The following is a 25,097-nucleotide window of genomic DNA, read 5'->3' on the forward strand; positions in this document are numbered from 1 at the left end:
CCCCCGCATGCCAACAAAGTCCTCAGTCCATCCCTTCCCTCCTCCCATCTTTTTGCTCCCCTTCCCTCCCTCTTCTCCTTCCCTCCTTACCTGGTCTCTGATGGGATTTACTAAGATTCCCTGCATTCCAGTCGAATCACTGGCTGCCTTTGCAAGCAATGGGGCCCTTGTGGGCAGGCGGGGCAGGGCAAGGCTGAGCAGCGTGGATGCCAACCTGCTTCCTCCTTCTCCCTCCCCACCCCTGCCCCCCACCACACACATATCCATTCAGTGTCCTCACCCCCCTCCCCATGCCCCATGTCAGTCAGGGGCCTCATCCTGGCCTCTGGAAGGGGGGGGGGGCTTCAAGTTATTACCTCTGCTCCAGCTGCTCTGGGGACATTCTGGTGTCTGCCTCCAGACCTGAGGAGACATGATGGGGACCTTCTCCTCTGGCTTCCTGCTCTGCAGCTTGCTGGTTCTTCTCCAGGAGCCTGGGGCTCAGGGGGTACCCCCACAGGCCAGAGGTAAGGGATGGATCCACATCTATGCCTGGACTGGGTCAGGAGGCTTAGGTGCCTAGGATGTGAGAGAGAACAGGGCCATTGAAAAGGGCTGTTCCCCTGGAGGCAGACACTAGCCCAGTGGTATGACAGAGTAGTACCTCCAAGGTATAGGCTTGTAGTGACCCAGGCTCAGGGAGCCCTGCTGGGGAGAAGGGGTTCTTGGAGACATGGGACCGCAAGAGAGGACAAAGAAAGATAGGGAGACAAGGACAGGGTCCAGGGCATCAGGAGGAACAGGGACAGGAGCACGGACAGAGAGGCAGAGATGGGGCAGGGATGGGACACATAACAATAATAATACTAATAGCTAGTTTCGATTTAGCACTTTAAGCTCTGCAAAGTGCATTGCATTTTGTCTCATTTGGGCTTCACAAAGACCTTGTGAAGAATATAGTTATTATCTTCATTTTTTTTTGGATGAGGAAACAGTCTAGGACAGCATAGGTGACTTGTCCAGGCTCACACAGCTAGAAAGTGACTGAGACAGGATTGGAATTCAGATCTTCTTGATTTCTAAGGCTAGTTTTCTATCTACTGTACCACCTAGTAGAGGGGAGAGGAGTGGAGACCAGGATAGGGACTAGGGTGGAGGTTGGGGAAAGTTAAAGAGCAGGAACAAGGTGAGAGATGGGGCAGGGATGGTGTCAGAGCCTGGCACGTAGTAGGTGCTTAATAAATGCTTGTTGATTGGTTGCTTGTTTTATCTGAGCCAGGGGCAATGGCTGAGTTGGGGGTAGAAACCAAGATCCTCAGGAATAGGGTACCAACAGAGGCAGAGAGAAGGGCAGGAGCAGGGGCAGAGACAGGGAGAAGGGGCAGGGGGCAGAGACAAAAGCAGGAAGAGGATCATAGCATCATAGATTTAGAGCTGGAAGGGATTTCTAAGTCCATTTAATCCAATCCCTTCCTTTTATAGATGAGGAAACTGAGGTCCAGATAGATTGAACAAGTTTCTGAAACTCACACAGGTAGCAGAGACATGGGGGTGGGATGAGTAGGGAAGAGAAAGGGCAGAAACAGGGGCATGGTTAGGGACAGAAGCAGGGAGGGAGCAGGGACATGGAGAAGGTTGGGGCAGAAGAGACCTCCAAGGCTAGTGACAGATAGGGAAAGGAGGAGAGAGATGGGAGCAGGTACAATGATGGGGACAGAGAAATGGATTGGGGAAAGGATGATATCGGGGACAGTGGAAGAGACAGGGATGGGAACAGAATCAGGGCAGCGACTGGGAATTCACACCCCTTCCTTTGCCCTGGGTCACTGATAGACACTCAAGAAAAGCTTCATTGATTTCTCCTCAGTAACATTGATTCTTGGAAGGAAGAGTCCAGGGAATATTTGCTTGATGCCCCAGATCGGTGTCCAAGGGCACTCTCCTTTCTCTCACCCAGCCCTGAGTTAATTCTAGATTTCACATAGGCATGGCTCCTCTATTCTTCTCTTTAGGCAGCTAGGGTTGGTGTGTAACTGGGAAGATATGGCTATTGAGTCCAGCTAAGGGGAAAATTCAGTAAAGGGGGCCCCAGTGGCTGTGTTCAAGTATTTGAAAGGTTGCCACATGCAAGAGAGATTAGCTTTGTTCTCTGTGGCCCCTGGCTGCAACAGGAGCCATGTGAGTAAGCTGAAGTGAGGCAGATCTTGACCTCTCTCAAGAAGAGATGCCCCAAAGCCTGGCAGTGTTCCTGCAGAGGCAGAGGGTGTCCCTTGTAGGGGAGCTTCAAAAGTAGTCTGGAAGACCACTGTGAGCTCCTTTCATTCTTTCTTTATAGCCCCAGCATCAAGTATACTGCCTGGTATACAGTAAGTACTTAATCAATGCGGATTGGTTGATTGATTATTGATTAACGTGACAATAAGGTAGACGGTGCTAATAGCAATGTAACAACTTGCTAACTGAGGAAACAGACCCAGAGAGATAAAGTGTCTTGCCTTCTCCCTCTAATCCCCTGCAGCTCCTTTCCCCACTGGGGAGAGGTTCACATCAGCCATCCTTCATTTTCCAGACTTCAATGCTATATTCCCACTTGGGGTTCTTTCCTCTCTGCACCCTTTTTAGTTTTCTTTTAGTCATTGTCTTCCCCTGTTAGGCTTTTGAGGGCAGATACTGTCTTTCTGGACCTGGAGTTGGGAAGGCCTGAATTCAAATTCAGCCCAAGACACCAACTAGCTGTGTAACTCTGGACAAATCACTTAACCCTGTTTGCCTCAGTTTCCTCATCTGTAAAATGGAGATAATAAGAGCACCTCTCTCCCATGGCTATTGTGAGCATCAAATGAGATTAATGGTCATAAAGAGCCTAGCAATGTGCCTGGCACATAGTAGGCACTATGTAATTGTTAGCTATTATAATTGTGTTAGTGGTGGTTGTTATGACTGGGGTTGTTATTTTATTTGTATAACCAGCACTTGGCACAGGGTCTGACACATATGTAAGGCTTAATAAATGTTTGCTGACTTGACTTGACTTCCCCACAGTCACTGAGTGAGCAAATAACAGAACTTGGCCAGGCCTTCTGAATTCCAGGTCAGTCAGTCTACTCAATTATAACGTGTTGGGTGCTTACCGATTAAGTGCACTGCAATTTCAGGATGATCTGGAGCAAGGGAGAGGGACAGAGATATTTTAGTTTCTAGCACCACCATTCCCTGGGTTTCCCATGTTTAAAAAGGTAATTTTGCATCTTTCTCTCCCTTATTTCTCACAGACAGTCAGTTGCTATGCCCTGTCTGCATCCTCCCACAGTCTCCTCACCCCCTACTCCCATCTGCCACCGTGTGAGTGAGCACCACCCCTCCCTGTGGATGCCCCCACTCATGTCCTCGTTAAGGCTATTGGGAACAGGCTAGCTAAGTCACTGACCTGCCCCGCTTCCCTGGTCATGGAAGCAGCATTAACTCCTGACTTGGACCACATTATTTAATGCCTGCTTCTACGTGCTGCTCCTAGGGAACCTATCGACCCCAAGTAATGCTTCCACAGAACCAGGTTTTAATGTTAAATGGAGTTTGCTCTGCTGGGTTACAGATGGCAGAATTGGCTAAGGTGGGGAAGGAGTCTTAAAGAGGCAGGTTTGGGGTTTAATATAAGGAAAAACTTCCTGACAATCAGAGCTGTTGAATAATGGGAAGTAGTGAGCTCTTTGCTCCTAACAGCGGTGGTCTAGAGGCTTCCTGCCAGGGATGGTGCTGGGCAGGGATCATCCTGCATCAGCCTAGATGCTCTTTGCTGTCCTTCCAACGCTGGCATTCCATTCTTTATCGTGGAAGAATGGGAGGGTGGAAGTACCAGCTCTGAAGTAGGAGGACCCAAGTTCAAATTTTACTTCTGATGCTTACTATCTGTGTGACCTTAAGCAAGTCCCTTATCTTTCTTGCACCTCCGTTTCCTTAGCTATAAAATGAAGGGGGTGGGACCAGATACTTCCCAGCCTTGATTTATGATCCTAATACTTATGTGACTTTGACTGTCACTTAACTTTCCTGGGCCTCAGTTTTCTCATCTGTAAAATGATGGGGGTGGTCTAGACAACGCTAACATGACTTCCGGCTCTATGGTTCTTTGCCTGACATTCGAGGCTCTTCATAATCTCGTGTCCTCTTTTCTGCCTTACCTCACAGAGCAAAGATCGCTTAGTCTCCCTAACCCTGACAGGATCCTCATCACAGCACACCCACAAGAGGCCACTGCCCATCTTCCAGCTTGGAGACTTCGAAGCAACAGGGTCTTACTAAGCATCTGTTAGCTCATAGGTGCTTAATAAATGCTTATTGATTGGTCGAGCTCATCTTCCACTCCTCCACACATTCTTTACAAGCAAACCACACTACCTTTTTTTCTGCTGTGTGCTCCGTTCCTTTTCTATCTCTTTATCTTTGTTCCTGGAATGCCTTTTCTCAACTGCTGAATTCCTTTTCAGTTGTTTTTCAGTCATGTCTGACTCTTTGTGACACCATTTGGGTTTTGCTTCTCTTTTCTTTCTTTTTTGCGGGGTTAAGCGACTTGCCCAGGGTCACACAACTAGTAAGTGTCAAGTGTCTAAGGCTGGATTTGAACTCAGGTCCTCCTGAATGCAGGGCCTGTGCTTTACCCATTGCACCACCTAGATGCTTCCCCCCCCCGCCCCCCACCAATTTGGGTTTTTCTTGGTAAATATATTGGAGTGGTTTTGACATTTCCTTCTCTATCTCATTTTACAGATGAGGAAACTGAAGCAAACAGGGTTGAGTGACTTGCCTAGGGTCACATAGCTAGTAAGTGTATGAAGCAAGATTTGAACTCAGTTCTTCCTGACTCCAGCAGTTGCTCTCCTTCCACTGCACCACCTAGCTTAATTTACCTTTAAAATCTAATTCAGGGGCAGCTAGGTGGCACAGTAGATAAAGCACCAGCCCTGGATTCAGGAGGACCTGAGTTCAAATCCAGCCTCAGACACTTGACCCTTACTTAGCTGTGCGACCCTGGGTAAGTCACTTAACCATCATCGCCCCCCCCCCCCAACCCAAAAAACAAAATCCAGTTCAAATGCCCCCTTCTCCAAGAGATGACTCCTGATATCCTGTTGGTAATGGAATTTTCCCCCAGATCTCATGAATTAAATTTGGGGGGGGGTACCTCTCTAATGCACTTATGACCTGTTCTGTAATTTAATTCTTTATGCTTATGTCTTATTTAGTCTTTGTATCTCAGTGTCTACCATAGTGCTCCACACACAGTAAGTAGACACTTGATGCATGTTTATTGAAGGAATCAATGAATGAACACATTTCCTTTTGGAATATTGGATCAAAGAGTGAGCAGATGATGCTGAGGAGTGGGGGGATCCAGTGAATAGTGCCAGGGCATCAGGACTTGGGGTCAGGAAGACTTAGATTTAAATCCTCAGACTAGTTGTGTAATCCCAAATCTCCCAATTCTCTGTGCCTCAGTTTCCTTATATGATGAGGTTGGACTGAATGGCTTCTAAGGACCCTCCCAACTATAATTCTATGGTTCTGTAATCAATCCCTCCCCCCACTCCAGTATTCAGGTACTATTGATGTAGTCACCTCATGTTTTAGAGGCACCAGATCTGTTGATTTAGTGGTTAGAAGGGGGGATGGGTAAGGGGAGGGAAGTTCTATCTTCTCCCTGATCAGTGAAGGTTAGAAGCACCAGTGGGTTGGCCCCTTGTGCAGGTCAGGTGACCCTCATCCTTGTTACCATTTCCACGAGGAGGAAATGCATCGCTACCAAACTTAGAATAACAATCAATAAGAAAGCATTTGTCCAGTGCTACTGTGCACCTGTTACAGTGCTATGAGCGGGGATACAGAAACAAAAGTGAGAATCTGCTCTTAAGTGCTTACCTCCTATTGTTTATTATATGTTTATAGAGAAGCAAATACAGGATATACACAAAGTAATGTGTGGGGGACGGAAGGTGGGGGTGGGGGAGGGTTGACATCTGAGGGGATCAGGAAAAGACTGTTGTCGGATATGAACAGAATGTCAGAACTGGGTGAGATATTAGAACACAGGATGTCAGAGATGAGGGGCCCTTAGAACCCATAACGTCAGAGTTGGGAAAGACCCAAGAACACAGAATGTCAGAGTTGGAAAGGGCTAGGAAAAAAAAAAAGCCACAACTTTCTAACGGAAAGTCATATTGAGAAAGGATCTGAGAATATAAAATGTTAGACCCTGAAGAAACCTTAGATATGATACAAGATTTTATTTTTCAGATGAAGTAATCGGATCAGAGAGGGGTAGCGACTTCATTAAGGTTGCACAGCAAATTAATAGAAGAGCCTAGACTCGAAGTCAAAACTTCCTTACTTCCATCCCTTTATTTTTTCACTATACCCTACTGTATCCTCCAGGATTCTTGAATCTGTGGTTACCCTTCTGAGATTCCAGTTGACTATATATTTTTTGCAGGGTAATGAGGGTTAAGTGACTTGCCCAGGGTCACACAGCTAGTGTCAAGTGTCTGAGACCAAATTTGAACTCAGGTCCTTCTGAATCCAGGGCTGGTGCTTTGTCCACTGCTCCACCTAGCTGCCCTCCAATTGACTTTTTTTTTTTTTTTAGTGAGGCAATTGGGGTTAAATGACTTGCCCAGGGTCACACAGCTAGTAAGTGTTAAGTGTCTGAAGCCAGATTTGAACTCAGGTCCTTCTGAATCCAGGGCCGGTGCTCCATCCACTGTGCCACCTAGCTGTCCCTCCAATTGACTATTAATCTCTCCCATCCCCCACCCCCACCCATGACTTGGATAACTGTTTTGAGTAGGAGTAATGGTGGGAGATGGGGGAAACCACCCCTTTGAGTGTGTTCAGAGAACAAGGTGGATCATCGAGTTCGGGTTCCCCAACTTTATTCAAACTGTAGGGACCATCCAGGCTCTCCTTCTTGGGTCCATATTTTGTTAAGGATAGACAAACAACTTGTTTAACTGAAGGGGTGGGTAACTGGTCCTACATCCTCTGGACAGGTCATCCATGAGGGCTTGGGTAATTCCTGCCTGTTTGACCTGACTAGTGAGTCCTTCCTCCTGAATTTCTTAATGCCTAGCTGTTTTCCCAGGCTTAGCCTTGGATAATGCCTCATGGTTCTTTTCTTTTAAACATCACCATCTTCCCTCCCATAAACAGGGCACCTATGCAGGACAAGGCCCACAGATCTGGTGTTTATCATCGACAGCTCCCGGAGCGTTCGGCCCCTTGAATTTGAAAAGGTCAAGGTCTTTTTATCACAAGTCATTGAGTCCTTAGATGTGGGCCCCAACACGACTCGAGTAGGTGTAGTCAACTATGCCAGCGCTGTCAAGCATGAGTTCCCCCTCAAGGCTCATCGGACCAAAGCCACCCTCCTGCAGGCCGTGCACAAGATCGAGCCCCTTTCCACGGGTACCATGACAGGCCTGGCCATCCAGTTTGCCATCAACAAGGCCTTCAGTGAGGTTGAAGGGGCTCGGCTCAAGTACCCAGAGATCAGCAAGGTAGGTGTCGATGGTATTTTCTTAGGCATCTGGGCCTTTGGCCATCTTGGTACTAGATACTAAACCTCTTCAGGGCAGGAAATACTTGTCTTCAACCCTCTTATGGTGTCAAAATTTCTACACCTCTCTGGTGATGGTGATGGAGATAGTGGTGGTAGGTGTGGATTTGACGGTGGAGATGGGAAAGGAAGATGACAGTGATGAAGAAGGTGATCATTACTCTGATAAAATTCACACACATGCATTCCCTGAGGAATGATGAATTTTTATTCAAGATTCCATGTAATTCCCCCACTCTGTAAACACCAATGATTTCCTACTACTTCTAGGATCAAATACAAACTTGTGTTTGGTATTAAATCTTTTCACAACTTAGTCCCAACCAAAAAAGAGGATTATTATGGGGGAAAGGGCATTAGATTGGTTTCACTTAGGCCCAGTGAGTAGAACTAGATGGAATCTGGAGAAAGGAAGACTTAGGCTTGACAAGGGAAAAACTCCTTAACAATGACAAATGAGTGGTCCTAAAGTGGATCAGCCTACTTTGGGAGGTAATTCATTTCTGTTCACTGGAGATATCCAAGATGAGGCTGCATAACCACCTGTTAGGGATTTTGTAGTCCAGTCAAGCCAAGTCAACAGGGATTTACTTAGTGCCTATTTTGTGCTAGGCATTGTACTAAGTGCTGGGGATACAAAGAAAGGCAAAAAACCAGTCTCTGTTCTCAAGGACACAACATGCAAGCAACTATGCACAAGCAACATATATATGGGATAAATTGGAAAGGGTCAATGGAAGGAAGGTACTAGTTTTAAGAGAGACTTCTTGTAGAAGGTAAGATTTTAGATGAGACCAGGGGGGTTAGGAAGGGGGACATGAGGAGAGAGAGAATTCTAGGCATGGGGGACAGCCAGTGAAAATTAAGTCAGTAGATGGGCAGATAGAGCTTTGAATGCAAAGATCAGCAAGTGGGGGCAGCTAGGTGGCACAGTGGATAAAGCACCAGCCTTGAATTCAGGAGTCCAAGGACTCTAAGAGATTAAGTGACTTGCCCATGGGCACATAGCAAGTTAGTGTCAGAATCCCAATTTAAATCCCTCCTGACCCCAAGGACACCAGGTTGCCTCTCAGGAGTGACAGCCACACTTTATTCTAGAGGAAAGGCTAAGCCAGAGCAGGTTGTTGAGCTGATGAGTGATAAAATAGGGCCATTACTAAGACATGATGTCATGGATGGATTGGAGATGGGATAGAGTTGAGACAGGAAGATCAGCTAGTTGGCACTTATAGTGGCCCGGGCGAGAACAAAGGAGACTATTTACAGTGGGAAGGGAACTAAAATGGGTACAGTGGGAATGGAAAAGATGGGGCAGATGGGAAAGAGATTGTAAAAGATGGACTGGATTTTCAAGGACCCTTCTAGCTCTGACACTCTCTGTTCTAAGGGCCCCTGCCCAGCTTTGATATTCTCTAAGTTCTTGCTTGGCTCTGACACATTATGTTGCATCATGTTTTTATTATTATTATTATTATTTTTTAGTGAGGCAATTGGGGTTAAGTGACTTGCCCAGGGTCACACAGCTAGTAAGTGTTAAATGTCTGAGGTAGGATTTGAACTCAGGTCCTCCTGACTCCAGGGCTGGTGCTCTATCCACTGCGCCACCTAGCTGCCCCATGCATCGTTTTTAAAGCAGGAAACCTGTTGATTCTACTAGGCAGGCCCTCTCATCTTTGGCTCCTATTGTGCAGATGTGGAGTTGATGATGATCCGGTGCCTTGGTTTGGATCTGCTGGGCTGTGAGCACTTGCATTTCTTTGCTCCATTGCTTTCTTTCCCAGGCTTGGAAAGCAGTTTCTCCAAATAGAAGTCTACCATCCCCGTTCCTGGGACTTGGGCGCCATCTTGTGGCCAAAGGTGGTTAAGGCTATTTGGAGAGAAGACTAGACAGTGGGGCGGGTCACAGGATTGAGCATCCTGGCTTTCATAAAGTTCCCTTGGACAACAAGGGGTCAGAATGCACCCAGCCATTCCAAAGACCATTCCTCCAGCAAATTGTTGCTTTAATACATTTCCTATCAGCATGCACACATCCAGATCTCTGCAGTGGAAGAACTATTTCCCACCAGACAGTCAGTTCTTGGAGATATTCTCACCAGAGATGACCATCCACAAGAATAGAGCAAGGTTTGCTAACACAGAGGTTTTATACCCTTTTTTTGGGGGGAGGCAAAGATGCCTCTCCCCTTAGCTCCTCCTCTCCACCCCCTTCCCCTTTGGAGTTAAAGAATAAATTAGAACATCTCCTAGAGACACCTGCTGGGAGCTACAAGGAACTGCAGAATTGGGGACCATGTAAAATTATTAAGCAGTAGGTGGATGGAATCAATTACACTTTAGGATCTGGGTTCAAGGCCTACTTCTGTCACTTAAAGACTGATAGATTTAGATTCAAGAAAACTTGGGTTTAAATCCCTCCTCTGCCACTCCCTAACTGTGACCCCGGGCAAGACATTTAACCTTTTTAGCTCAGTTACCTCATCTGGAAAACGGGGATTAAAAGTGCCTGGAGTCACTACCTCAGAGGTGTGTTGTGAGGCTCACACATTGAGTTGGACAGGGTTGAGACCATCCCATCCTATTTTAACTCGGATACCTTAATTAGGTGAGACAGGATGGGAGTGTTTTAATTGGTGTCTCAACCAATGAAAAGATGCTAGTCCGAGTGTGAAAAATCTTTGAAAGCGTTTGGATGAAGTGAAATAACAAGAACCCTGTATTAATGTGCTGGGAAACTTGATCATGCCTCTGGAGATTATCTATAAATTATCAAGTTGAGAAGGAGAAGGAATTCAGGATGTTATCCACGTAAACCATTTTGCAAACTTTTAAGTGCTCTAATGTCAGTGGTTTTTATTATGCTTGACCTTGTGACCTTGGCAAGTCATTGAACCTTTTTGGGATGAAATTTCCTCTTCTGTAAATTGAGGCACTTGGAGCAGATGGTCCCTAAAGTCCCTTCCAACTCAACACCTGTAACCTTATGATGCTATGAACACTGGACAATTAGCCAACCCTTTTGAAATATACTACATGGTTGGGGGCAGCTAGGTGGCACAGTGGATAGAGCACTGGCCTTGGATTCAGAGGGACCTGAGTTCAAATCTGGCCTCAGAAACTTGACACTTATTAGCTGTGTGACCCTGGGAAAGTCACTTAACCCTCATTGCCCCACCAAAGAAAGAAAGAAAGAAAGAAAGAAAGAAAGAAAGAAAGAAAGAAAGAAAGAAAGAAAGAAAGAAAGGAAGAAAGAAGGAAATATACTACATGGTCACTCAGCAGACCTATCTATAGAAGGCAGCATCCTGACCACACCTAGGGCTGATGGGTGATGGAGAGTCTCCTGGTGTGTCTAGCACTACAGGCATGGAGAACTTCCATCCTCTCCTCTCTAAAGAAATTGTCCTTTGTAGAAGATGCTAAGATCCCCCGTGGGCTGCTCTCCATAGCACCAGCTTCTTCTCTTGACCTTGTTTTTGGTCCTAGGACTTTTCCCACCTTGGATAGTCCCATGAGAGACAATATGGTGAATAGAGATCTGAACTTGATCCCAGAAAGGCCTGTGTTCCTGTGCTATCTTTGATACAGACTGACTCTGAGAGCCAGGGAGAATCACTTAGCCTCTAAGTGCTCTAGGCATTTGGATCCTGCACTATAAGTTACAGAGAAGGTGTTGACCTGCAGTGGCAGAAGCAATTCCCTATAGCAATGATGGCACAGGTCTCATCCCTGTTTTACAGTACCATGTGACAAAACCTCCATGACCCCAGAACTCTCCCATGACCTCCTCAACCTCCTGGACCTACCTGGTCATGAAGCTGATTAAGCTCTCTGAGTTCTAAGCTCATCTGTGCCTACCCCCTGAAACTTCTCTATCAGAGGGCATGAGTAACTTCCTCATTGCTAAATGAATTGCCCTTTGCTTTTGTCCTCATTCTCTGATATCTTTCAAAGGGCCTGCAGCTGACCTCTATGCTTCTGTGCCCTTGGCTTCTGAGAAGCTGCACTTCCCTGCTTCTCTTTGAACCTCTAAAGTTACTCATTCAACTTTTCACTTGGCCCGTCATCTTTTACTTGACCTCTTTCCCCTCTTCCCATTCTACTCCTTATGCAGGTATTTCTCAAGGGTTTGTTCTTGGACATTCTCATTCATCCCTGAGCTTCCAAAACAATAACCCACTCGGTCTCTATTTCTGTCTTTCCTCTCCTCTCCTCCCCTCTCCTCCCCTCCCCTCCCCTCCCCTCCCCTCCCCTCCCTGTCTCTGGTTCTTTGTCTCACATACAAACATATGGACACACAGACAGACATACACTCCCCCTGAGTCCTCTTCTCTTTTCTGAACTCCAGAACTATATTTCTCCACAAGAAATCTCCAGCCAGGTATCCCTGTGGGACTCCAAACTCAGTGGGACTGAAACCAAGCTTATTATTTTCCCCTCAAATTAACTTTATCTTCTGACTTTGTATTTTTGTATTACTGTCTCCTCTGTCCCCAACCTTGAGGTTATATGGGACTCTGCCTTCTCCTGCATACCTTGTATCCAATAAATTACCAAATGCTCTCTTGCATCTGTCCGCTCCTCTTTCTCTCCACTCCTGTACGATAACCTTCCTGGGCTGGTGCCCCCAAGGCATCGTTCTTCCCCCACTTTAATGGACCCTTAATGCTTCTGCCAGAAGAATCCTTCTTCTGCACAGATCTGGTTCCATCTTTCTTTTGCTCAAACATCTTTGGTGGCTCCCTAAAGCTTAATGAGTAAAGGAATAAATGAATGAATGAACAAATGAGAAATTGATTAAGTGCTAACTTCGTGCTAAGCACGGTGTCAGGTGCTAAGGATATAAACAGAAAAGTCGGATAGTCTCCCTTTCCCAAGGAGCTCACATCCTAATAGAGAGAGATGACACACACTGGCGATTTCAGTTCTAAGTCAGATGGATGCAAAGGCCCCCGTGTTGCTTAGGTTACAGTTTACCGTGGTAAAGCAGTTGACGATGCATATTTTAAAATGTTATTTCCGCTGATAAAACCCTAGCTCTTTATGATGTTGAGCCACCTGAATACACAGAGGACCTTTGTGGTGAGAACTTTCATTTCTGGGTTTTTGGTTGTTGTGGCTGCTGAGGAGGAGGGGGCTGGGTAACCTGCAAGAGAGGTTGTTGGGTCATTTTGCTTCCCGGGATGGTAGCTGCCAGGACTCAGTTGGGGGGTGGGGAATCAGAAGTCCATGATCCTGTAATTCCCAGGGTTCTGGGGCTCAGGTTCCTGAGCTTTCTCTGTTGGATTCCAAGGGGAGGTGCTATTCAAAATGGTGGAAGAAGTTGAACTCACCTGACACATTCCCCCCCCCCAAGGCACTCAGGGTGCCTTGCCCCTTCAGCTAGGCTGGCTTGCTTGCCCTGTGGGTAGCAGCTGGTTGGCAGTTGGTGGGCAACCAGCTTGGGAATAAAACCTGCTCTTCTGCCTGCTACCCAAGGCCCTTCACCATCTGACCCCCGCCTCCCTTTGCAGCCTTGTTACAGGTTACTTCCCCCCTTGAACTCTACACTGCAGCCAAACTGCAGTATTATCTGCTTCTGGACACATACTCTCCAGCTTCTATACCTTTGCTCATACTGCTTCCCTTGCTTGGAATGCCTTCCTCATTTTCACTGGTGGAATTCCCAATTATCCTGCAAAGCCCCCCTCAAATGCCACTTCCTTCAGGAACCTTCCCTGAGTCCATAATGACCTTCTCCCTCAGACCTCCCAAAGGTCTTCTCTAATATATTGTAACACTGTCCATCATAGGGATCTGCCTTTTGTCTCATTCCCCTAGAGGACTGTGAGATCACAAGGGAAGGACCTATGTATTATTTAATCTTTTTATCTCCCTTAGTGTCTGAAACAATAGGCACTCAATATATTTCTGCTGAATGAATGAACAGGAGGTGTGTGGTGGAAGGAACAGTCTCTGGAGTCAGAGGACCTGGCTTCAAATTCCATCTGTATCTCAAGACCTGTGTGACCTTGGGCAAGTCCCTCTTATATCATGGTGGTCTACATCGGGTCCTCATCACAGGGCAGGCTGTTGGCAGGATCACTCTCTTCATCTTATTGAAAATAACCCTTCAGGGGCAGCTAGGTGGTGCAGTGGATAGAGCACTGGCCCTGAAGTCAGGAGGACCTGAGTTCAAATCCGGCCTCAGACACTTAACACTTACTAGCTGTGTGACCCTAGGCAAGTCACTTAACCCCAATTGCCTCACCAAAAAAGAAAGAAGGAAAGAAAGAAGGAAAGAAAGAAAGAAAGAAAGAAAGAAAGAAAGAAAGAAAGAAAGAAAGAAAGAAAATACTCCTTCATTGCAAAGTGTGGGGGGGCTTCTCCAGAAGTAGAAGGATGTATTTAAGACCCTCCCCATCTGCCACCTTAGAGCCCAAACTGGTAATTCTCAGATGCTCTTGCTGCAGAAAGGATAAGGGGATGTGATAGAATATGCCAGATCTTTATGGAATGCTCCTATTTAATCGGCTTTTGGTGGCCTGGACTGCATTCCTCTGTGATGAAATAATAATAATAATAATAATAATAATAATAACTAGTTAGCATTTATGCAGGTTTGCCAAGCACTTTACAAACATCATCTTATCTGATCCTTACAACAAACCCTACAGAGTTGGTACTATTATTATCCAATTTTACAGATGAAGGAACTAAGGCACAGAGAGATTAAGTGAATTACCCACACAACTAACTTCCTCAGTTTCCTCATTTGTTTAATGAGGGAATTGAAGTTAATCTCTAAGGTTCCTTCTAGTTCTAAATCCTATGAATTATGGGAAGCTGTATGCTGTGTCCAGGAAGTTCCCTCCCATGCCCACCAAGGTCATGTTCCAGATCTCCCTCTTTCTGGCCAGGATTCCTGGAATGTCTGCAGGGTAGTTGAGGCAGAGGAGGTCCTGCCCCATAATCCAATTAATTTCTCTTCTACACTCAAACCCTGTTTTCTCTCCTTCTGCCACTAGCCTGATGCAGGAGAACAGTGTTTCCCAGAGGATGGAGTGGATCAAAGTTAAAGCCACATTTGGGACTCTGGTGACCACATCACTCCATCATTTCCCAATCTAATTGGAAGAATATGGAGTCTCTTTAGAATGCCTGAATGCTCCATCAATCCCAGACCTGCTATCACTTGGGTTCTGTTGTACTGTTGTCAGTGAGCAGAGGTGCTATGCTGAAACCCCGGATTGGGGCCACTAGCAGAGCCATCATTCCCATAGGTCCTTCTTCAGACTTCAAGCTGTGCACCATGGAAGAATAGAGGGAAAGCCCGGATTCAAATCCTGCCTTGGACACAGCCTATCTGTGTGACCCTGGGCAAGTCATTTAACTTCTCTGTGCCCAGGCTGCTCTCTAAGATAAGTTGCAGAAAACACACTGCCTGTATCGGTAGAGGGAGTTTTCTCACCTGGAAGTTCACTACACCAGTAAAATATCTGGTCTGGTCCCTCTCCATATTTCCTAAGCCTCAGTCAGATCTATTAGAATTAATTCCCCAGCAGCAGGTGCAGATTTTCTGTGTTCAGATCCATTTGTCAACCTCGCACAGCAGGCTTGATGCTCCCCCTCAAGGGAGGATGAGTCTCATGTGGGCTTCTGCATTTCCACTTGTGTTTGGATAGCCCTCCTTGTAAGTGCTCCATCTTTGCCATGACAGCCCAGGAGCGGGCCTGCAGGTGCCCAGCTCCAGGGTCTCTAAAGACTGGCCTCCTTTTGGAGGTCATGCCTGTGACATGATATTGACCAGTAAGTCCAGTCATGAGAGGTATGTGCTCATGCCAGGGATGGCCATAAGACTTGCGGACACTCTGGCTTACTCTTCTCCATTCTGGGTTGTACTGCTATAAATATCCCAATGAATGCAGCCCCCAACCCCAAATAAAAACAACCCCTCTAGCCCAAATCTTGGTAAGTCTTTTGGTGCCCTGTAGATGCTCTAGAACAGGGGAGCTTAACCTAATTCATGTCATGAATTTCTTTGGCAATCTAGTGAAGCCTGCGGGCCCCTGCTCAGAATAATGGTTTCAAATAATTAAAGGAAATGCTAAATTTCTGTTAGAGGTCAATGGAAATAAGTACGTAATTTTTTCCTTATCTAAGTTAACCGAGTTCCTGAAATCTACCCCTGGTTTCCTTGGGGGGGTCTATGATCCCCAGATTAAGAACTCCTGTTCTAGCTAAGATCCAAGATCACTAGGTTCTATCAATTTTTAGGTTAGATTGCCAGAGAACTGGCCTCAATCTGAGGAGGCTTGGAGGTCCTACGAGAAAGAACAAGAAGCCCTGAAGGCAAGTGAAAGCAACTGTTCCCCTCCACCCCCCATCAGCAAAACAAGCCTCCCATATTGTTTGACTTCCCAGGGGCTCCTGGTACACATCAAACTGCTAATGACCCTTTGCCCCTGTAGACTAGCTTGGGCTAAGGTAACACTCATGTTGTCCTCCCATTGGGATGGACTTCCTGCTGGCCCACCCGCCATGTTGCTGGGAAGGAGCTCTTAGGTATCCACCTTCTTTACATGATGACTCAGGCAAAACAACCCACACCCACCATGGTGGAACACTCACCTGAAGGCTCCCTTTAGGAACCTCAGTTAGGATTTGCTGGAAAATACACCTGTCCTGCAAGATCCCTTTTAAGGCAATAGCTCTAGGGCTATTCAAAAGGGAGTAGCCAAGATGAAGGAAACCACTGATTTATCTGCAAATCTGCATGTTTAGAGTTGTCCCTTGCTGATCTTGGAGACACAGGGCTAGGACTTTGATTCTTGGCTCTGCCTTTTGGTTCCTGTGTGACCTTAAGTAAGTCACTCATCTCTGATGGGTCTCAGTTTCTTCAGCAAGTAGAACAAGGAGGTTGGACTAGATGACTTCTACAATCCCTTTGAGCTCTAAATCTATGATGCTAATGTTTTTGGTTGGGCCATCTTGGTCCTTTCAGTCATCTCCCTGACTGTTAGCCTGTAACATGGCATTCATAAGGGAGAGCCAGTGCAGCTTGAGGGGCATGACTTAGGTTTACCTCTGCCACATGGGCTTACAACCCAAGGATACGGTCAGACTTGTAGACAGGTTTGTCATCACTCACCTCAGAAGACAAATTCTTCTTCTTCTTCTTCTTCTCTTCTCTTCTCTTCTCTTCTCTTCTCTTCTCTTCTCTTCTCTTCTCTTCTCTTCTCTTCTCTTCTCTTCTCTTCTCTTCTCTTCTCTTCTCTTCTCTTCTCTTCTTCTTCTTCTTCTTCTTCTTCTTCTTCTTCTACTACTACTTCTTCTACTTCTACTTCTTCTACTACTTCTTCTTTTACTTCTTCTACTACTTCTACTTCTTCTTCTTCTTTTACTTCGTCTTCTACTTTTTCTTTTACTTCTTCTACTTTTTCTCCTCCTCCTCCTCCTCCTCCTCCTCCTCCTCCTCCTCCTCCTCCTCCTCCTCCTCCTTCTTCACCAATTTGGTAGCAGCTCCTAATGTCAGATCTCACAGGCTCTTTGTTCTCCCTTATTTCCCCTTTCCCCAAAGGTGGCCATCGTGGTGACAGACGGTCGGCCTCAGGATGGTGTGAAGGATGTCTCAGCAAGAGCTAAGCAGAGTGGCATTGAGCTCTTTGCCATTGGGGTGGGTCGAGTGGACAAACACACCCTGAGGCAGATTGCCAGTGAGCCATTGGAGGAGCATGTGGACTACGTGGAAAGTTATAGCGTCATTGAGAAGTTGTCCAAGAAGTTCCAGGAGGCCTTCTGTGGTGAGGAGAAGACATTTAGGCAAAGGGAGTAGATAAGAGAGGGGAGGGAGGAGCAGGGTGAAGATAAGAAGAATGGTGGGAAGATTAGGGAATGGTGGAGAGTGAAGGGAGGTGCAGAGAATGGAGAGAAAGGAGGAGCTGGGAATGGAATGAAGGAGGCAAGTGGGGAGTATAGGACAGAGGAGGGGGTGAAGGAAGTAGGAAACAGATAAAAGGAATGGTAGGGGAGCAAAGGAAAGGGAGGAATAAATGGGGATTAAGGAACAGAAGAAGTAGAGGGAGAATCAGGGTACAGATAAAGAGGATTGTGGGAAGGGGAGGAACAGCCAGGAGGAGTGAGGGACAAAGTCGGTGTGGAAGAGCAGGAAACAAATGAGAGGAATGACTGGAGAAATAGGGAAGAGGGAAAGAGAGGCATGCATAAGGAACAGAGAGGAGGGAAGAGCAGGGGAGAGAGAAGGAATTATGTAAGGGAAAGGGAACAGAGGGAAGGAGTAGAGGGAGGAGCAGAGGGTGCTATAGGAAGACTTCTGTCAAGGTTCTGACCCCTAAAATTGTGGTACTCTAGCATCATCCCCTCTTTTTGGGGGTGTGTGTGTCAGGGGTCAGGGGATGTTGGATCCTCAATTGCTGGGAAGTATCCTTGAATATTTTCTATACTCTAACAACCTAAATTCCAGGCATGGCTTCTGCCATGTGAATTTAAACAAATTGTTTGCCATCTGTGAGTCTCAGCTTTCTCTTCTGTGAAGCAGGGATGACAATTCCTGCCCTCTCCAACCTCTCAGAGACACCAAAGCAATTTTTAGAGGATAAAACACCACATAAGTGTAAAGATAGAGAAATCTCTGTAGAAAATCAAGCCCACATCCTTTCTTGCTCCCTAGGGCTTTCTCTGAAGCTCCAGTGGGGCTGAAGGCTCAGGAGAATTTCATTCAATTTCATGAACGTTTATGAAAGGTCTGCTGTGCTCGGAAATTTGTTCAGATCTGGGAGAGATGCAGAGTTTAGATAAAATCAGGTCCAAGTTCTCATGGAGTCCACAGACCAGTGTAGGGGGAAGAGCAAGTAAGATGCAAATACAGAGACCCTTAATGCATAACAGACCATTAAAAATATTTGCTAAGCATAATAGAGTATGACATTAGAGGGGGAGTTACCTCACTGGCAGAAGGGATCAGGGAAGGCTCCTTGGAGGAGGTGGCATTTAAATAGATCTTTGAAGATTGGGTAAGAATTCAAGAGAGGAAGAGGAGGAGGAAGAGCATTCCAGGCATACAAAACAGTGTGAACAAACATGTGGCGATGGGGAAGTGCTGAGCGTGGATATGAGGCAGGACAAAACTCAGCTTAACTGGAATATGGAGCACAGAGTAGGGGGGAAGGCTCCTATGAGAGAAGACTCAAAAAACAGCTTGGCTCTATAAGCATTAATAAATGTATGGGGCGGGGTGTTAAAGTAGTTTGACACCAGAGCATGAAGGGCTTGAGTTCCAGATGTTAGGAGTTTGAATTTTGCTCAATGAACGATAGGGAGCCACCAATGATTTTTGAACAGAGGAATGGCCTGACTAGCTGCTCTTTGCATAAAGAAGATTAACCTGGTAGAGGTAGTAAGGATAGGAGAGAGTGGAAGTGGAAGGCTTTCTTAGGAGGTGAGTATAATCATCCTGGGGCAGGGGGGCTTGCTAGGGGGTGGCAGTGGGAACAAAAAGGGGAATAAGAGGTGGGTGTGAGAGATGTTACAAAGGAGGACTCGATGGAACTTAGTAAATGAGTGGATCTGAGAGGCAGGGAAAAGGGAAGGGTCAAAGGTCATCCTTGAGTTACAAACATGGGAGAATGAATGAGCAGTGCTGCCAATCGATAGAGAAAGCAAAGTTGGAAAGGGGGAGATAATAAAGTCCATTTTTCAGCAGGAGGTATAGGTCTGGAGCTCAGAAGAACAGTTAGGCATGGGAACATATCCCTGGGAGTTGTCTGAATGGAAGTGATAGTTGGCAGAGGAGAAAATACAAAGAGAGAAGAGGAGGAGGTCAAAATCAGAGATTTAGAGAACACCATCTTCAGGCATTGGGATGAAGAGGAATCAGTTACAAGAAGGCTAGAAGTTGCAGGGCAGGTGCCAATCTGCTTTGGCAGAGGAATTGACTCACTGCATATTCTCAGACCTGGGAAAGAAAGAAAGAAGGTAAGTAAGCAAGAAAGACAGAAAGAAAGGGAGGGAGGAGAGAGGAAAGGAGGGAGGGAAGAAGGCAGGAAGAAAGAAAGAAAAGAAAGAAAAGAAAGGAAGAAAAGAAGGAAGGGAGGAGGAAAAGAAAGGAAAGAAGAAGGAAAGGAGGAAAGAAAGAGGGAAAGAAGAAAAAGGAAGGAAATGAAGAGGGAAGGAAGGAAATAAGGAAGTAAAAAGGAAAGGAGGGAAGAAAGAAGAAAGAAAGGAAAGAGGGAAGGAAGGAAAGAAGGAAGGAAGAAAAAAAGAAAAGAAAGAAAAAGTGATTGGCTCAGATGGCTCAAGGCATACTTTCCCCTCCAGAGAAAAGGAGGGAGGTGGATAGTTAATCTCAGAGTTCATCACCCAGGCCTTCCCTCACCGTGACCAAGAACTCACCCTAAGTCTCTGTCTCCTCTTGTAGTGGTGTCAGATCTGTGCGCCACTGGAGATCACGATTGCCAGCAAATCTGCACCAGCTCCCCGGGCTCCTACACCTGCTCCTGCCGGGATGGCTTCATCCTGAACAGTGATGGGAAAACCTGCAGCGGTCAGTGCCACTCCACATCCCCATCCCCTAGTGTCCGGAATAGAGGGGGAGTGAGGGGATGTCACATGAGAATCAACAAGGAGGGAGAGAGGCGAGGGGCTTGGGTCGAGGCCAGGGCCAGCTTGTCTAGGGGAGGTGGGGTCTACACTGTCCTCACATTAGAGCAGTTTGGGGAAAGAATCTGGTGGCCATCTTGAGAAGGGCACTGAAGACTCCCTTCTACTTGGCCTCAGGATGCAATGCAGATGGAGGCTCTGGGGCTAAGGTTGAGGATGCTTTCCCTCTGAAGTGGGTTAATTAGCAGCATCTTTCTGTCCCCATCTGCCCATCACACAGGGCTAAGTGCCTAGCAGAGGGATGGCATAGGGAGTTGTTAGGAAAGCTGGACACCCTCATCCTTCTTCTGGCCCTTCACAGGAGGAAAGGTGCTGATAACCAGACAGGAGCCACTAGATCTTAAGCCCCTGGCTGGAAAGAAGCCAGGTAGAGGGTTGGAATATGAAGTTTCTTGGCAGCAGGGTGGGGCAGAGGATTGCGTATTGGATCTGGAGTCAGGAAAACCTCAATTTAAATCTTACCTCAGACTCTTACGAGCTCTGTTGATGCTGGGCAAGTCCCTTTTTTTCAGTTTCAGTTTTCTCATCTGTAAATTGGGGATAATAATAACTCCTACCTCATAGGGTTGTTTGTGAATCAAATGAGATAACCATGTAAAATACCTGATGAATCTGTGGTCATTGCTGTTGTGCTTAGGCTCCATGAAAGTGCTCATGGGGCTTTATGTTGAGAGATGAGAGAGGGGTTGATTCAGAGATGGCTAGGACTGGGGGAGGGGGAAGGAGAAGCAAGGCATTGGGATGAAGAAACATCAGTCTTATTCAGCTTTTCTAAATGGATACAAATTCTGGAAACTTATTGCCAGGCTGGACTCATTGACTCACAGAGGCAGAAGGGCTCTTTGGGACCATTTAATGCAAACACCCTACTGTTATAGATGATTTGACCCAAAGCCTCGTATCTTTCCCTATAGCAGAGAGTTCTGTTAAGAAGGCATTAGCCATTACAAATGGAAGTTCAACAGTCATTCTTTAGTGAGAGGGAGAAAGAGCCCCTACTGACTGAGATCATCAATCGTGATTCCAGAAATCCATCGAAATAGGGTCAAGCCAGTGTGGCAGTGGTGAATTTTTAAAAGTGAGAATTCTGGGTAATGCCCTTTCCACCCTCCTGTTTTTAGTTGTTCTTCCCCCCATCAGCTCCCTTGTACTCTCCCTGACTCCTCCTTTCTCATTCACTCAGGAAAAGGAGGGTTGTGAAGGACTAAATCAATACTCCCCCAGGGTTCTATAATCAGAAAGATGGTTGATGGAGCCCCTGCTTAAACTAAAGGGATGAATCTTTAATAATGGTGGAATTTCAGGCAGTGTGACACTTACATAGGAAAGAGATTTGGGAACAGGGAGACTTTCTTACTACTTTTCATATCACTATATAGGTAACTATGTGCTGTACCAATTCAGAAAAATGGCTTTAGGACTGGTTTGGGCCTGGTTGTCTCCCCGACTGGTCAATAATGGTCCCATCTATTTTCCCTGATATCTTCTCTCTTATTCTTCCCCTCCCTTCTCCAGCCTGCAGTGGGGGCGGTGGAGGCTCTGCCACTGACCTTGTCTTCCTGATCGATGGGTCCAAGAGTGTCCGCCCTGAGAACTTTGAGCTGGTGAAGAGATTCATCAACCAGATTGTGGACTCACTGGATGTGTCTGACAAGCAGGCACAGGTGGGCCTGGTACAGTACTCTAGCTCGGTCCGGCAGGAATTCCCCCTGGGCAGGTACAAAACTAAGAAGGACATCAAGGCAGCAGTCAAGAAGATGTCCTACATGGAAAAGGGCACCATGACTGGGGCAGCACTGAAGTACCTCATCGATAACACCTTCACCATCTCCAGTGGGGCACGGCCCGGTGCCCAGAAGGTGGGCATTGTCTTCACTGATGGCCGGTCCCAGGATTACATCAATGATGCAGCCAAGAAAGCCAAGGAGCTTGGTAGGACCCTACTGCCCTTCTTGGGAGGGGCTGTCTATAGGGAGGGACTTTAGATCTTCCTAGATTTTAGATTATAGATCCCTAAAATCTAACTCAACTACCTCATTTCATAGCTGAGGGACCTGGAGTCCAGAGTGTTTAGATATTTGCCCCAAGTCACACAAGGACTAAGTAGCAAAATTAAGATTTAAACCCAGGTCTTCTGACTCCAAAGTCATTACTCTTTCTACTATAATCTACTACCTTTCTCCCTCCCTGTTGATCTCCATGGATTGGACATTCATGACCCCAGTACCCTAAAGGACATCGCCCTTATCTGGTCCGTATGCTCAACTCACTTGAGTTGACTCCATTCTGGCTTATTGGAGTTTGGGAGGATATAAAGGTCTGAAGTCAGAGGTGGGAGTGACTGGGGCTGTGATGTTGGTGGTAGGGCTGCAAGTATTGGTTTTGCTCCAGGTATGTTGTAGGATTGTTGTTAGTCATTCAGTCAGAACCATAAAAGACAAAAACCTCCACTAACCAGAACCCAAATAAGCTGAACCTCAGTTACCCAAAATACGTCCCACTCCCACACTGAACTTTTAGGAAAAATAATCAAATGATAAGAAAGCCACCTGAGATCATAGGTTTTTGTCAAGAACAAAATCAAAAACACTTCTAGGGTATGTTCTAGGACAAAGAATGACAGAAATTAGAGTTGGAAAAGATCTTAGAGATGACCCAGCCCAATGCTCGCATTCTATGTCCTAAGACCTAGTATAGAGGTGACTTATTCTCCTGTGCCTTTTCCATCTCTAGCCCTGGACCAGATGAGGTTCAAGGCGCTGACCTGGAGGCCCCTTTCTTGTCCCTGACTAATCAGAGAAGGGTTCAGTAATGGAAACTAAACTTTTAGGTCACAAGATTTTCAGCTGGAAGGAACCTCAGATGTCACTTAATAATGAAATTAATATTTATTTTTTCTTTCTTTCTTTTTTGGGTGGGTCAATGAGGGTTAAGTGACTTGCCCAGGGTCACACAGCTAGTAAGTGTCAAGTGTCTGAGTTTGGATTTGAACTCAGGTCCTCCTGAATCCAGAGCTGGTGCTCTATCCACTGCGCCACCTAGCTGCCCCCAAGAAAATTAATATTTCAAATTAAATCAGTGCTTTATACCAATGACCTCATTTGAGCCTTGCAATGACTCTTTGTGCCTCAAAGGTAGTTCAAGTATTATTGTCTCCATACTAGAGGAGAGGAAACTGGGGCTTAGAGAGTTGGAGTGTCCAAGGTCATATGGCTAACATGTGGCAGAGCTCTTGTAATGATGATGAGGGTGATGATGGTGTTGGGGATGAAGATGAAGATAATGATGATGGTGAAGATGAGGATGATGATGAGGGTGGTGGTGATCGTGATGATCATGATATTGATAATAATAACCAGCATTCATTTTGTGCTTTGATATATTATCTCCTTTGAGCCTCATGTCACATCTTTATCCACCTTTTTAGATAGGCTCTACAAGTGTCATTAAGCTTATTTTACAGATAGGATTCCAGATTCAAACCCAGGGCATCTGATTCCTGAGCTAGAGCTTGGCCAGGGTTTGAGATTTGAACCCAGGTCCTTTGACTCCCAATTCAGAGCTTGGCTAGGATTTTGGATTTGAACCCAGATCCCAAGGTAGAACTTGTCTTGATGCACTAGGAAAACGTTAGCCAAGGTCCAGAAGAAGCCAGGATCATGATGGCGAGATGTAATGAGAGTTGCCTGGTTGGAGAGGAGCTAGGGTAGGTTGGCAGATCCAACTCATTGAGGGCTTTTTTTTTTTTTAGTGAGGCAATTGGGGTTAAGTGACTTGCCCAGGGTCACACAGCTAGTAAGTGTTAAGTGTCTGAGGCCGGATTTGAACTCAGGTACTCCTGACTCCAGGGCCGGTGCTCTATCTACTGCGCCACCTAGCTGCCCCACGAGGGCTTTCTTGAAACATCAGGCTGAAGATGTGATCTATTTCAACTTCCTTGGGTGGAGACAGAGCCCACCCATGGCTGACTTTTCTTCTCCCCATGCCCCAGTGGGTTGGTGGGGAGAGGAATCCTCCCCTCAGTCAGGAAAGCCCTGAGAATAGATTCTGTTCCTTGCTAGAGGAGAGTGAAGTTAGCCACCCATGTGTGTTTAGGATCTGGAAACTCACCCCAACCCTTCTCCCCTTGCCTAGTTGCAGAAGAGGAAGTGCTGTTTTTACATCCTTTCCACATCCCCCAGTCCCACCCCAAGAGTAGACCCTGCTGAGCACTGATTTCCAGATGGGCTTTGGTCCATTCATCTCAGCACCCCCATCTTCCCTCTCCTGGACTGGGCTGGGAGGCTTTGTCACTTGGGGCTGTTTGGGCCGCCTGTGAAATGATTGCGCCCAGAACAGATAACTCTCTTGGACAGTTTCAGAGGGAAGGAGCTCCCTTCTATAAAGCATAGCCTGAGATCACCTAGCAGCAGACCCCAGAAGGGCCAGGAGATCAGAGCCAACAGCATCCCTTCCCGTGTGATGTAACCCAGGCAACAGTCTCTCCCTTCTTTGTGCCTGCTCTCCCTCTTCCCAGTCCCCCTCCCTCTCACTGAGACAGAGGGATTATGGAAATGCAAGCAGCCTTTCAAGCATCCCTTTGCTTGGAATGGTTCTAATCAGCTGCCTTGGATCCAGGCTGTTGAAGGGAGAGAGGGAGGGAGGGAGAATTAGCCTTAAAGTCAGCTGAACAGGGAGGGGAGTCACTGGAAAGCAGGGCTGCTTGCCTCTAGGGACCTGGAATGGGGTAACCATGGACACACCCTGAAATTTGGGGTTCTTCTGTAGTTGCACAGTGATGAAGGGAGGAAGAAAAGGAAAAAGAATAGAAAGGGAGAGGGAAAACATAAAGGAAAGGGAAGAGAAAAAGAAAAAG

At 46.4% G+C, this 25,097-nt stretch overlaps 1 protein-coding gene across 1 annotated transcript in view; it reads left to right on the forward strand.

The window, feature by feature from the left end:
* Positions 1 to 412: 412 nt before the first annotated feature.
* Positions 413 to 25,097, forward strand: part of MATN1 (matrilin 1) — a 29,003-nt gene continuing 4,318 nt past the window's right edge. Inside the window, exons 1-5 of the mRNA XM_043997701.1 lie at positions 413 to 506; positions 7,180 to 7,526; positions 17,145 to 17,367; positions 20,001 to 20,126; positions 21,758 to 22,174. Of these exons, the coding sequence (XP_043853636.1) occupies positions 413 to 506; positions 7,180 to 7,526; positions 17,145 to 17,367; positions 20,001 to 20,126; positions 21,758 to 22,174 (1,207 nt within the window). The remainder of the gene's footprint in view (positions 507 to 7,179; positions 7,527 to 17,144; positions 17,368 to 20,000; positions 20,127 to 21,757; positions 22,175 to 25,097) is intronic.

Source organism: Dromiciops gliroides, chromosome 3, assembly GCF_019393635.1.
Source record: "Dromiciops gliroides isolate mDroGli1 chromosome 3, mDroGli1.pri, whole genome shotgun sequence".
Taxonomy (NCBI): Eukaryota; Metazoa; Chordata; class Mammalia; order Microbiotheria; family Microbiotheriidae; genus Dromiciops; species Dromiciops gliroides.